This window comes from Hypanus sabinus, chromosome 11, assembly GCF_030144855.1.
Source record: "Hypanus sabinus isolate sHypSab1 chromosome 11, sHypSab1.hap1, whole genome shotgun sequence".
Lineage (NCBI taxonomy): Eukaryota > Metazoa > Chordata > Chondrichthyes > Myliobatiformes > Dasyatidae > Hypanus > Hypanus sabinus.
This window is the reverse complement of record NC_082716.1, coordinates 60,253,330-60,266,158: the sequence shown is the minus strand read 5'-3', so window position 1 is coordinate 60,266,158 and position 12,829 is coordinate 60,253,330. Positions and strand designations below refer to the sequence as shown.

The window sequence follows — 12,829 nt, the reverse complement described above, 5'->3', positions numbered from 1 at the left end:
CGAAATATTTGTATCCAATTAGTTCATTTTTCAATTGCTGTCATAATGTACAATAATTGATTAAAATAGCAGAAGTGAAACATTCCTCAAGTTATTAAGGAAATTTGTTCAGTAATATCAATCCTAAAGTCGTGTTGCCTTTTTCACTAATGCTTTGCTTTGCACTGTTGGTGGGAGTTTAGAAAACATGTACCTTTAGTGATCTTCATTCACAAAAGAAAAAAATATTGAAGCCTTGTTCCCATTTTACTTGTAATCCAACAATATGTACTATCCCTGTTTGGTGGAAATGTGGGAAGCATACATATGGATAGGGGGTAAAGAGAGGATCCAGTTAGGTTTTGACATCAACTATTCCCGTACATACAAGAAAATAGAATCACACAAACATAGAGTACACAAATAGGCCGTTTCACCCCACCTCTTCATGCCGATCATGTTGCTTATCTACATTAATTCTATTTCCCCACAGGAGGCCCATAACAATCTGCCTTTCCTATTTAAGTACCTGTCCAGACATTTTTTAAACATTGTAATTGCATCTTCTCCCCGCCTCCATCTCAGATATTCACGTCCCTCTGTGTAGAAAAACTTGCACCTTTAATTTCTGTTAAATTCCTCCCCTGTCACCTTAAAACTGTGCGTTCTAGTTCTCCTGGGGAAAAGTTTGTGACTCTCCCTAGTGCATCTGTGCCCCTCATAACTTTGTGAACCTCTGAGCCACCTCTTGACTGTGACTGTTCCTATGAGAATAAACCCAGCTTATCCAGTCCGTCACAACTACAGCCTCCTGTACAGGGGACATCCTGGTCACTTTCTTCTGTACTCACTCACTTCCCTCATGTAGAGTGACAGCCAATTACTATTTAGGTTGACCCAAAAAGACATGTAAGCTGGATTAGGTGCTGAAAGACTTAAGACAAAATCAAGTCAAAGTAGCCGTTGAAAAGCAGTGATGCTTTCATAAAGGCTTATTAGGTTAAAACATGTTCAGCTTGTTCCATGTGTGATATTTGTTGTAGGAATCTGTTGTACAATCTTGAACAATGATAAGATGAATGTTGTGTATGACATTAAAAATCTCACCGCGCTTCCCAAACGGTGTTATATTGGGAGATCAGTCAGTGGATCCATATCATACAAAATTTTTTAAAATCAAAAGACACCATTACACCATTATTCGAGGGAATGGAGAATTTTTTAAACCACTTGATCTGAGCCTTTTCTTTGACCCGCTCAGGAGTTGGTGCAGGATGGTCACAGCAAGAATGAGCACTCGCCCCAGTCTGAGAAGATGGAAGCTTCGGAATCCATTGACACCCAACAGAATACAAATGAAAGGGAAGGTATGTAAAATTAAGCCATCATCTTCACTGAAAAATCTCACTCAGGTTTCCAGGATTTTGTTTGTTGTGTTTGTGTATTGTCTGATGGTAGTAACGTACAAAGAAAATCCATACCGAGATTCAGTTTGTGGAAATGGAAATTACATTAAAAGTAGTGGAATTAAATGAAGCACAGTTCCCTGTGTGACTTCCATAAGTGACAAAAGTGGAAATATGGGCACTATCTCACTGGTGCAAGTTAGATCTGAGCTGCTTGACTTTTTTAAGATTTGATTTATAAGATCTTGCACTTGTTGGCACATTGAGAAAAGTGTATACCAGATCAGGCGAACTAAAGGACGTTGTTTCTAGCATGGTGAGAGTACAATTACTGGAAGAAACTACAAGTATTAAAGTTTTCTCCAGCTGCCAGTATACAACCAGCTAGAACTGGTGTCGTGTTGTCTCACTCAGCTGTAAAACAACTTTCCTAATGCAGAAAGTAGGTGTAATGCTTCAGAAGATTGATTGTGTACAGTAATAATGCTTTACTCTATCAAAAGGTTTGCAGGCAGCCTTGGATGGAGATGAAGCAATGGTTGAGTCAGACTATGAAGACAGCGTGCAGACTGAGTTAGATCTGATGAAAGAGGAACTTCAGCTTGCCTTAAGAAAAGAGGAAGAGAGCAGGGTGAGTTTTAAAACTACTATTAATGGATATAACAGAATAGTCTGAAACTATTGTCCGCAGATCTGTGGTTTAAAAACTTCATTAGTGGGTCACTTAGTTGCAGGTACACCTGATGTGACTGCAAATATCTTAATAGCTAGTCATGCAGGAATTTAATGTGTAAAGGCATGCTGACATAAAAGGTTCAGTTGTTGTTCAGCCAAACATCAGAGTGGGGAAGAAACTTGATCTGTGACTTTGACCATAAAATGATCATTGGTGCTGGACAGAATCTCAGAATCTGCTGATCTCCTGGGATTTTCATGCACTACAGTCTCAAGAGTTAGAGAGAACAGCGTGGGAAACAAAACAAAAGTCCAGTGAGCATGAGTTCTGTGTGTAAAATCACCTTGTTAATGAGAGAGGTCAGAGGAAAATGGCCAAACTGGTTCAAGCTGACAAGAAGGCAACAGTAACTCAAATAGCCATGCATTACAACAGAAGAACATCTCTTAATGCACAACATGTCAAGCCTTGAAGTGGATGGGCTACAGCAAAGAAAGCCATGAGCTTATACTCAATGATCACTTTATTGGGTACCTCCTATACATTGAGTGTTTATGATAGTGCAGGGGAATTCTCAATATTGAGAAGGGAATGCAAACGTTGCAGAGACATGTTGGAGAAGCAGGTTTTTATTGTTATGGAGAGGGAAACTACAGTGCTGTCATGCAGGGACTGTGGAAATCAGTGACCACTCCCACTGAAGCTGGTTATTCAGTAATCTGGCAAAATATCTGGCAGCATTCGATGTGACTCCAAAGTTTCTGTAAAGAAGTGCACAGCCAGCACTTGATTTTAATGTAACTGAAAGATGGTCAGTTTCATGAAGAAATTTAGGGGAAAACTTGGGGTTCACATGGGGAAAATAAAACTTTTTAAAAATTTAATTATTAGAGAGTTGAAACTAAGGCAAAGTCTGACAGTTATTGAGATGAATGAACAGCTAAGATAATTAACAAAGAAATTCAGCTTCAGGAAGTGAGGTTTCAGGCTGCCACAAAACAACAAATTTCATGACATTATCTGTGATAATAAACCTAATTGTCTCCTTGAAACTTGGAATTGACTAATTGTAAAGTTGCAGAATAAAGGACCCCTTAAAGCAACAACTGGATAGAATAGACGAGACTTGAGTAAAGTTCTTTGGGAAAAAGTCACAGAAGGTATCACTGAATTCCTGACTAGCAAATCCTATAAAGCACGTCAAACTCTTAACTTCCTGACTAGCAAATCCTATAAAGCACGTCAAACTGTTAAGTTCCTCAGTGTATTGAAATCAAGACTGAATTAACCATAAGGAGATATAATTTATCCTTTTTCGAGACTTACAAAATCTCGTTAGACTTCAAGTCATAAATTTTTGTTTTATTGTGGTTTTTATCCTGCTCTTTTTAATTCTGTCTCCTTGCAGCATTGATGTGAATGGATCTGCTGCATGGATTTATGAGTATAACATATAAATTGAATTGAGTCATACATGTTGGCAATTTGCTGATGATTCTCTGTGTTATTGGGAAACATGCTTTGAGTTATTTTTAAAATGGTGCTCCATTAGACTCTTCTTATTATGTAATTGATTTGTTAAGTATCTAAATATGGGTTATATTTTTTTTTTCTTTTTGGCTTGAACTGGGAACACTGCAGTCTGCCCTCTTTGACCAGCAACAAGAGCTCCAATGTCAGGCAGTGGAGATTGAAACACTCTCAAACAACATTCGTGACAAGGAAGAACACATTACGGTGAGTTTTAATTTTATCAACAGTTGAATTGTTGTGGTTGTTTTGTTGTGACTGGAAGATAAGCTTGAAAGAAAAGTCTACATTTTTTGATTGATGGGCTCTGTGGAGTTCCTGTTATGTGCTGAATTAGGGAAGGTTTTGTGTGTTCAGTAGGATGTGGGACCAAAACATCTTGCTGAATGATAGTCCAGCTAATTGTGAAATTTTAGAGCAACAGAGCAAAGTGTGACTTTTTATAATAGTAACAAAATATTAATGTAAAAAAGAGTGCATTATTGATTACAGATGTAGAAAAAACAGAATTGGTGTTGCTTTAGATTTGTCAGCTGAATTGCTACACAATGGTTTTGGTTCTTAATGATCTTGTTGCACCACAGGCTCTGCAGAGGCAGCTGGAACAGCCAAGGGAGTCTCCAGAGGTGGAAAAGCTTACACAAGAGCTCCTGAAATTGAAGGAGCAAATGGCAACCATGGAATTATCTGCACAGAAAAGTGTAGGGAAAAAGTATGATCAGGTGTGTAATTCTTCTTTTTCATAAGTGTGCATCAATTTACACATTTCAATCAAGTTAGGGTTAAGCATGCTGAACTCCTGTAATTTATAAACCTTGTTGCAGTAAATGATAGTCCCCTTAGGTTATTTAAGTAGTAATTCGATCGAATCAAATTTATTAGTGAGTCAAGAGGTTGAAAGCAGTAAACAGTAAATGGATGGGATAATCTATGGGCCAACTGATTTGGGTAGCGCAAGTACATTAAATTATGATCCTATTAGCAGGACACAGGTAACCTTAAAATTCATTTATAAATTAATCAGACTACTGTCCTAGTTTATTACTGGTACCATATGGAGGGAAGGTTAAAAAAATTAGAGCAATGAAAAAAAGAAAGAAAGCATGAATCGAATTGTGTTTAAGAAAGCTGCAGTTTTCAAAAGGTCAAAAAATGAGCTCGTTAAATGATCAAGTGTTCTATTTAGAGAAAATGGGAGTTGATTTTTTTCTTCCTAAAAGTACTCCCTAATTTCTTCTCTACTGAAATCATCTACTTTTTAATGCATACTCTGTGTATTAATATTTTCTGGTAGCTGTGCCAATTGATTATCACTCATGTACTTTGAATGTCCTTGGGTTATTCAGATATCCAGTGAACAGTAATCATAACCAAGCATTATTTTCATTAGTTTCCATTATCTATACCTGTCATGATGATTTCTCAGTAGTGCCAGCGAACAGGTAGATATCTCCCTTTCTAACCTTAATTTAAAGACAAGGTGGATGATATTTTCATTTGGGATGGCAGGAGAAATTATGTGTCACTAAGTGAACATAAAGCTCATTTCCCTCAATTAACAAGGTATTTCAGTATTGCTCACTGTTAACCAATTTTTATTGGCAGCTGATCTGTGCTCTTGAAGAACAGTTGTTGGAGCAGTCTCGCCTAAGCGAAGCACTTCAAGCTGAAAGGCAACTCTATATCAGTCTCGTTAAATTCCATAATCAAACTGACAGGTAAGTTGAAGTCCTGAATTGGCGCAGATTTTTGAAGTCAGTGTGAGTATGTGTAATGTGTTCTCTTTTGTTAGTATTTGATTCAAACTGCTCACCACTTTTAAAGGGAATATCAGTTTTCTCTGATATTTCCACAGATGTTTGCTATATACTTTACATATTATCGGTGTAGTGATTAAAATAACTAAAATTGAATGTTATTGATTAGTAACATATGCCATCAAAATAGAAGGGACTCCCTGTTACAGTTTTGTCACCTTTTCAAAGTTAAGAAATCTATTTATTTCAAATATAATTATGATATGGTAAGTTTGTTGGATGAAGAAATTTGCTTGAAATAATTTTTTTACAGATTCACACCAAAAATTAAGATTGCTATGACATGAAGATTGAGAATAGTTTGTATAACACTGTATTAACATCAATGCTGGAACATTCACCAGGAAGGAATCTAATTATTAACCTTACTGGCTGGATTCATTGTGCAAGATGAAAGTTATAGCCTTGTATGGCAATAAATACATGCAAGAGAACTGTGAATCATTACTTGTTCAATTTGATACCATTTAACATTTTCATCTCTATTGTTCAATATACTTCCTCTGGGTTTTCCAATCCAGATATTGATTTATATTTTCATTAACTGTAAACAGTACCTCCTACAACTGGGTCTCAAAACTTGTCCTGTTTATTCGATAATCTCATCTAGTTAATGTTCAGTCTATTTTGATGTCTGCAAATTCAAAACCATCTTTTCGTCTACTCCCTTCCTCCAGCTAAGTTTCTGTGTTAACTCTTTAAGCCTGTAAGGCTGTTTTTTTAAAAGGTAAGTGGTTTGGGAAATTGAAGAGCTCGACCATGGTCACTTTAGCAATGTTCTGTGGTTCTCATAGACCATGTGCATCTGTTGTTAATTCATTGGATACTGTCTTCAGTAGATTGATTTTGTTCATTTTTGTCTCCAAATTCATATTTCTACTTAGCACCAGCAGAGAAAAGATGCTCCAGACTGAACTTCTGGCTGTACAGGCACTCCGTGGACATCTGGAAGAGGCCCTCAGGAGAACCCAGGAGCAGATTGGCAGGCTGGAGAAGGAGCCTGAGATGTCAGCAGATTCTGGAGGTGGGGGAATGGAGAGGCTGGCAAGTCTGCAAGAGCATGTGGCCTGCTCTACTGAGGTGTCTCGCAACCAAACCACATAGCGTGCAGTGGAATATGGGCTTGTGGTTAGCCGAAAAACCTTGCTAACAGGAAATGCCTGCTTAATGCCAATGGGGTTTTACTGTTTACTAACTAATTGTGTGCAATGTTAACTGACCTTGTTTCAGAAAATCATGATTGTACCATATATGTTAATAGTTTTCCTTGTCATATAGAATTCATGACTCAGGATGTATTACATGTTATCATGAGAAGAAAAAATCATTCTATTTTAAGTTATTGCATTTTCCCTGTTTATGTTGATGAAATAAAAATTTCATTTCAATTTTCTCATTTTGCCTTTGCACATTTTCCATTTTGAATGCATGAACCACCTTTCCTCCAGCAAAGCCTTCCCACCATTTCCTACCTGTTTTCTTTCCCTTTGTCCCTCAAAATTCAGTAATCAATTTGCTAAGCAAATTTATTCTACCTTACTGAACATCTGGATTTAATTAAGCAATTTTGCAATTAAGTTATAATGACATATACATATATTTAATATGTATATATTTAATAGCTTGATTGAAGATATTTTAAAAATTGCACCTAAATTGGGTTGAACTGTTTGTGTAGATGTTCATATATTAGTAATACTACTACTTCTAAAAGCATGATATCAGCTGTATGTGTTGTGGACCATACTGGTCCCAAATGTTTGTCCAAGATTCCCCTTGGTTACAGTGCCAGTAAGTATCTCTATTTTATTGCTTCTTGCTACCTAATCCAGGAAAGGATGAAACTTGGTGCTGGATATTAATCTTGACCACCAAAGGCTGCAAATTTGCCATATGGAAAGCACAGGAATCAAACACACTCCTGACCACAAGTGACTTGAGATTTCATATATGAAAGTCAACTAATTTCTAAGCAAATTAGTTTGCTAATATCTTTAAGATGTTGTTTCAGTGATGGATGTTTGGCATGGATAAGTTCTAAACTTTTTAACTATTTTCAAATGGCATAGCATCCCCAATTTATATTCTGACTTGTACAGTTGACGGTTTTGAGAATAGAAGAATCCATTTAGAAATTTTAGATAAATGATAATCATATACTCAGTATTGCTGGAAATTGATAACCGGCTTATTGTTTACCAGTATTTTCATTACTAACTGGTACAGGTGCCCCCCACTTTACGAATGTTCGCTTTACGCCGCTTTGCTTTTACAAAAGACCTACATTAGTAACCTGTTATCACATTAAAAAGAGGATTTTCACTTTTACAAAAATTTTTCCCATATAAATTAATGGTTCCTCGCTTTACGATATTTCAGCTTAAAAAGGGTTTCATAGGAATGCTCTATCTTTGTAAAGGGGGGGACACCTGTAGTTTCCTTCATATCTTCATCATCTCTACATTACAATGTCCTTGCTCATCAGATATTATGTGATAGTTCATACATTTCCCGAATTTGTCATCTGAGGGTTAATTCATTTTTGTCTTTTTGTTATGCTTCTAAACAGATACAGTTTCGATATTTACAGGGACATCTGTGTTGGGGAATGAAAACCCTTTTCAATACTCTAAGCAATTAATGAAAATTTTGTGCGTATTAACAATGTTATGTCTCTGCAAATAATGGCCTGAGATATATTAGTTTACATTGAATCCAAAACAAAAATAAATGATAAATTATTCTGGTTTATTCCACTTCTTGAGCAGTGTCAGTTATCAGGGGTTGATGCCACTAATGTTTACAACTTCCAAAAATTCACCCAGGTGGCCCTCATTGTTGTGTTTATGGTGACAGGCTTTTCAACAGCACAGTCTCCTCATGTGGTATGGGATCAGGTATGGGAATCTAGCCATTCTAACCCCTGTTAATCAAAAGATGATTTGTATCTTGCTCTATCTTCTGATTGTACATGTAGTCTTGATACCTTCTAGTATTTAATTTCTCTTCTTTTCTCCAACAACTACAGTATATGAAAAATCAATAGGGGCTGCTACTCCCGTAATTCATGACAACAGTAAGAATCCATTCTTGAATCAGGAGGCCCATTATTCAATAGAGACTGTTTGTTATTTCCTTGAATGTCAGGATTTCCAGGAATAATAAATGACAACTCTTCTATTCACACAGCTGGACCGATGTAAGGAAAGAATGCAAATTCCACATATTAGCCTTTCACAGAAGAGCGCTAATTGTTAGCCACTTTATAAAGAAATATTAGAACATAAAACATTACGACACAAAGCAGCCCTTTAGCCCACAATGTTGTACCGAACCAAATAAATAAATGGCCAACTAAACTAATTCCTTCTGCCTGCACAATGTCCATATTCCTTCACATCCATGTGCCTCTAAATGGCTGTTAAACATCCCGAATGTATCTGCCTCAGCCACTATGCTAGTAGTATATTTCAGGTACTTACCACTCTGTTATGTAACAAAACTTGTGCCTTACATACCCAGTCTCACCTTAAATGAATGCCCTTTGGTACTAGACATTTTAATTCTGGGGGGGAAAAAACAGTCTGCCTACTCTTCATGCCTCACGTACCTTCTAAATTACTACCAGATCTCCCCTCAGCCTCGACTACTCCTGAGAAAACAACCCCAGGTTTGTCCACCTCTCATTGTAGCACATGCCCTCTAATGCAGGCAGAGTCCCGGTAAACCTCTTCTGTACCCTCTCCAAAGCCTCATCCTTCCTATAATGGCCACTTACAGAGAGACATGAATTTGGAACCCAAGATCCTTCAACTTATCAACTCTATTAAGGGTTTTGCCATTAAAATTGTACTGCCTCTGCATTTGACCTGCCAAAATACAACGTTTCACATCTCGCCGGGTTAAACTTCATCTGCCATTTCTCCTCCCGTATCTACAACTGATCTATATCCCATGGTTTTATTTGCCAGTATCTACATTATTCACAACATCACCAATCTTTGTATCATCTACAATGTTGATATCAAATTGATTATGCAGGTACCAAATAAAAAGAAAGGTGCAAGAAACTGGAGTGAAAAAACAACTGTTAGAAGAACTCTGTGGTCAGCAGCATCTGTGGAAGCAGAGTGATGATAGACATATTGTCAAGATCCTGTATCAGAACAGAGTGCTGAGGGAAGATAGAAATGAGAGGGAGGGGTGAGAAAAGGCTGATAGGTGGAAGAATGTGAGGGGGGTGGGGTTGATTGCTGGGTAGAAACCTAAGGGGAGTAAAAAGGCAGTTGGGGAAGGAAGAAAGGTAGAGATGGAGGTTGGTAGGTGATGGGTGAATCAGATAAAGGAGGAACCAAGTGGAGGAAGTGATAAATGTGAACGAAGAGAGAAGAAACCAGGATATATCGGTAGGTGGGTGAAGGGCAGAGAGAGCTAGACATCAAGCAAACAAAATTACTCTTTATTCAAATTGGCAAGGTGAAACATGAAGAGTTTTGTATGATCATTGTTAAAGAGTAGATTGCAATTGAAATGGAAATCCCGCTTCAAATTAAGGTATACATTTCTCAAAGTAGGTATAATCTTGTTGATTTCTTGGGCCACAATTTCCAATATTAGTCTGTGTTTTTGAAATTTTGTCTTGCAAAAAAGTTCGTTTTTTTCTTGTGCTTTGGACAATACCAAACATGGGAAAATGAAAAGATGACTACAGGTTAATTAATAATTTAAAAATACCAAATGTATATACAGTAGATAAAAACAGAAAATGCTGGAAGTACTCAGCAATTCAGCCACACTGTCAAGACAAGCTAACCCTATGGCTGAACTATTGTTACAGCTGTATTGCCACCACTATTATGACAATGGAATTCATGGCATTGAATTTCCAAACATAAACATTGGTGCACACAAAAGGCAGGGTTTAGAACTTGTTCTATTGGTTCTAATCAAAGGAATGTAAACTCTACTTCTCTTCCCACAGTTGCAATTTGATCACTCAGTATTTCCTGCATTTTCTGTTTTTACAGAGTTCCAGCTTTATTTTCTGATTTTCATGAAATGTCAGAAGTGCTGGCAAATGCTCATGGTTATTTTGAAAAGTGAATTAGGTGAGCATTCTGTTTACCTGCAAAATAAACGTGAAGTTCTGGTACATAGCATATTAGAAGGAAATTCCTGTTTTTTGATATGTCTCTTTAATCTGATAATGAAAAGGTTGCTCTCGTTTAAAAAAATAAATCTTTCAGAAAGCAATTTAAGAAATAATCGTCTACAGTAGTTACTTGCTTCCACCTACCCAAGTATTCCAAAAGAATTAAGAATGGGCTAAATGCAAAATGTTGATGAGACCTTCACTTATAGCAGCTAAATTGTACCACCGAACTAATTTACATTTGAGATTTCAGTTGATACAGCATAATACTTAATAGTGAATATTTTCTGATGGAAAGATCACTTTAGTGAGCTATTGATATTCTGTGCTGATTTAGTTGGATTGTTGTGTGGTTAGAGAACCACAAGTGATTGTGTCAGAGCTGTGTGTGGGCAGTGGCATGTGTACAAACAGGGTGAATTGGTGACTACTCAGTTTTCATTGGCTGAATCATGTTCCGGATTACCTTAATGCTTTCTTTGTTTCTTTTACTAATTGTGAAGTTTAAACTTTTTGAATTATTAGCTATATGTGTAGAGAAAATACTATTTGTCTTCATGGAATATAATGCCGTGGTCTGTGTGGGAAGTTACCTTCACAAAAAAGAACAGATTGCACAAGTATGTTTTGGGAATGTTCTTATGAACTTCTGGTTTCTGCATTCCAGTACTGCTGACTCTGCAGTACTATGTATGTAAAACTTCTCCTGAGCTTCACACTAATTGTATCCTGCTCTGATAAGCAATGCATATCATTAGATAATTGAAGCAATTATTCTAAGAATACAATTAATCACAATAATTCCAAGGAGGAGAGGGCTTGTCAATCCCACCTTCATGTATGCCTCCAGATGTTTCTTGAACAGTAACCATTTTGTGAAATTCAACTTGGTAATTACTGTGAGAATTTCTTTTTTTTTCTTTCCAAGCACCAGTTATTACACCAGTTTTGGCTGCATTTCACATAACACAAACTAAACAGCACCGGGATTAATACAAAATTGGAATTCACAGGGTTGGTTTTCCAAAGTAGAAAACTTCTCAAAGAAAGCAATGGGACAAGATTTAAATCCTCACTTAAAAGTTAACTCTTCCATTTTGAGGTTATTTTTATTTCTGATCTCCCATGTACTTCTATGATGGATTTGTAAATTGTATTCATCTTGTAAGATCTCTGGCATTGACCCTTAAATGTGATAAAGACCAGTTTATCAAAGTTGCATGTTGAAGCACTTCCTGTAAAGAAATATTTATGCATAGGAATCTTGATTGCATTTCAAATATTTTCAGACATTTTATCCTTCTAGGAACAGGATAATAAATTTTGTTTCTTTAAGTAGGTTGAGGGTTTAAGAGGGATTCTACGAAAACATCTTTATATTTCTCTTACTTAATAGGCAAAGTATTGCAGCCACTTTCAAGAAACTGAATTCAATTAAATTTTGCATCATTTTCTATTAACCTAAGAAAAACTGCTATAATCCTCAGTCAAATTTGCCATTATTTGGTGCCAAACTTAGTGGGATTGTTCCTGGGAAAATTGTAATTTTGTTAAATAAAATCCAATAAACAGTAATAAACTACACTAATTTGCAAAGATAAGAATAGGGGCTTAGAATGTGTTCTGAAGCTTTAGACATGCCTCTACATTTTTATTGCAAATGCATGAACCGCAGCTGCATCTCTTCAAGAGCCATTAAGTGCATGCTGAATGCATTGTGGACTTTTAAACTGTGTCCAGCTATAATCAAGTGTTATCAAGAATTTTTAAAAGCATGGATGAGTTAAGGTTATTTGAGCCACCTCCTTCCATATGTACAAAATTTTATACATTCATTCAAAATTTATAACTCTGCACAATTAAGTGTAAAAATGGAAATGTGTATCCTGGGACCATATATATTAAAAAAACACATTTTTGGGGGATATTTCCAATATTTCCAGCTGTCCAATCTTGTACTTTTGTGAAGATTATAACAGACATACTATCTGATCACTTGGAGAGATACTTGGCACCAGTTATGAGTTCTAGTGCTTTCTATCCACAGAAAGTAATTGATATAGGGTAATCAACCTCTCTAAGTGTTACCTTTACTCTTCAATTGAAATGATAATCTTTTGATTATTTCCAATTCCATAATACTCACCATTTTGTATAGCTTTCCTAGGCTTTTCAGCCACAGTTATTAAACATTTTAGAAAGCATAAATGTGTAAAGACACAGAAACTTCCTTTTTAATGGACATGCACTTCAGCAGAAGTCACCAACA

General features: G+C 36.4%; 1 protein-coding gene and 1 long non-coding RNA gene across 9 annotated transcripts in view; one reads left to right on the top strand and one right to left on the bottom strand.

The window, feature by feature from the left end:
- pde4dip (phosphodiesterase 4D interacting protein) overlaps nt 1-12,829 on the top strand; it is a 417,345-nt gene that overhangs the window by 302,343 nt on the left and 102,173 nt on the right. For all 8 annotated transcript variants that reach the window (XR_009514772.1, XM_059984447.1, XM_059984446.1 and 5 more), the window contains 6 exons: nt 1,241-1,346; nt 1,889-2,016; nt 3,703-3,798; nt 4,176-4,313; nt 5,197-5,309; nt 6,293-6,432. Coding sequence is in view for 7 of the 8 variants with exons in the window: in XM_059984447.1 (XP_059840430.1) it covers nt 1,241-1,346; nt 1,889-2,016; nt 3,703-3,798; nt 4,176-4,313; nt 5,197-5,309; nt 6,293-6,432 (721 nt within the window). In the remaining variant the exon portion in view is untranslated. The remainder of the gene's footprint in view (nt 1-1,240; nt 1,347-1,888; nt 2,017-3,702; nt 3,799-4,175; nt 4,314-5,196; nt 5,310-6,292; nt 6,433-12,829) is intronic.
- The window catches only part of LOC132402008 (uncharacterized), a 37,645-nt gene that overhangs the window by 14,916 nt on the left and 9,900 nt on the right, over nt 1-12,829 (bottom strand). The gene's annotated exons all lie outside the window — the stretch shown is intronic.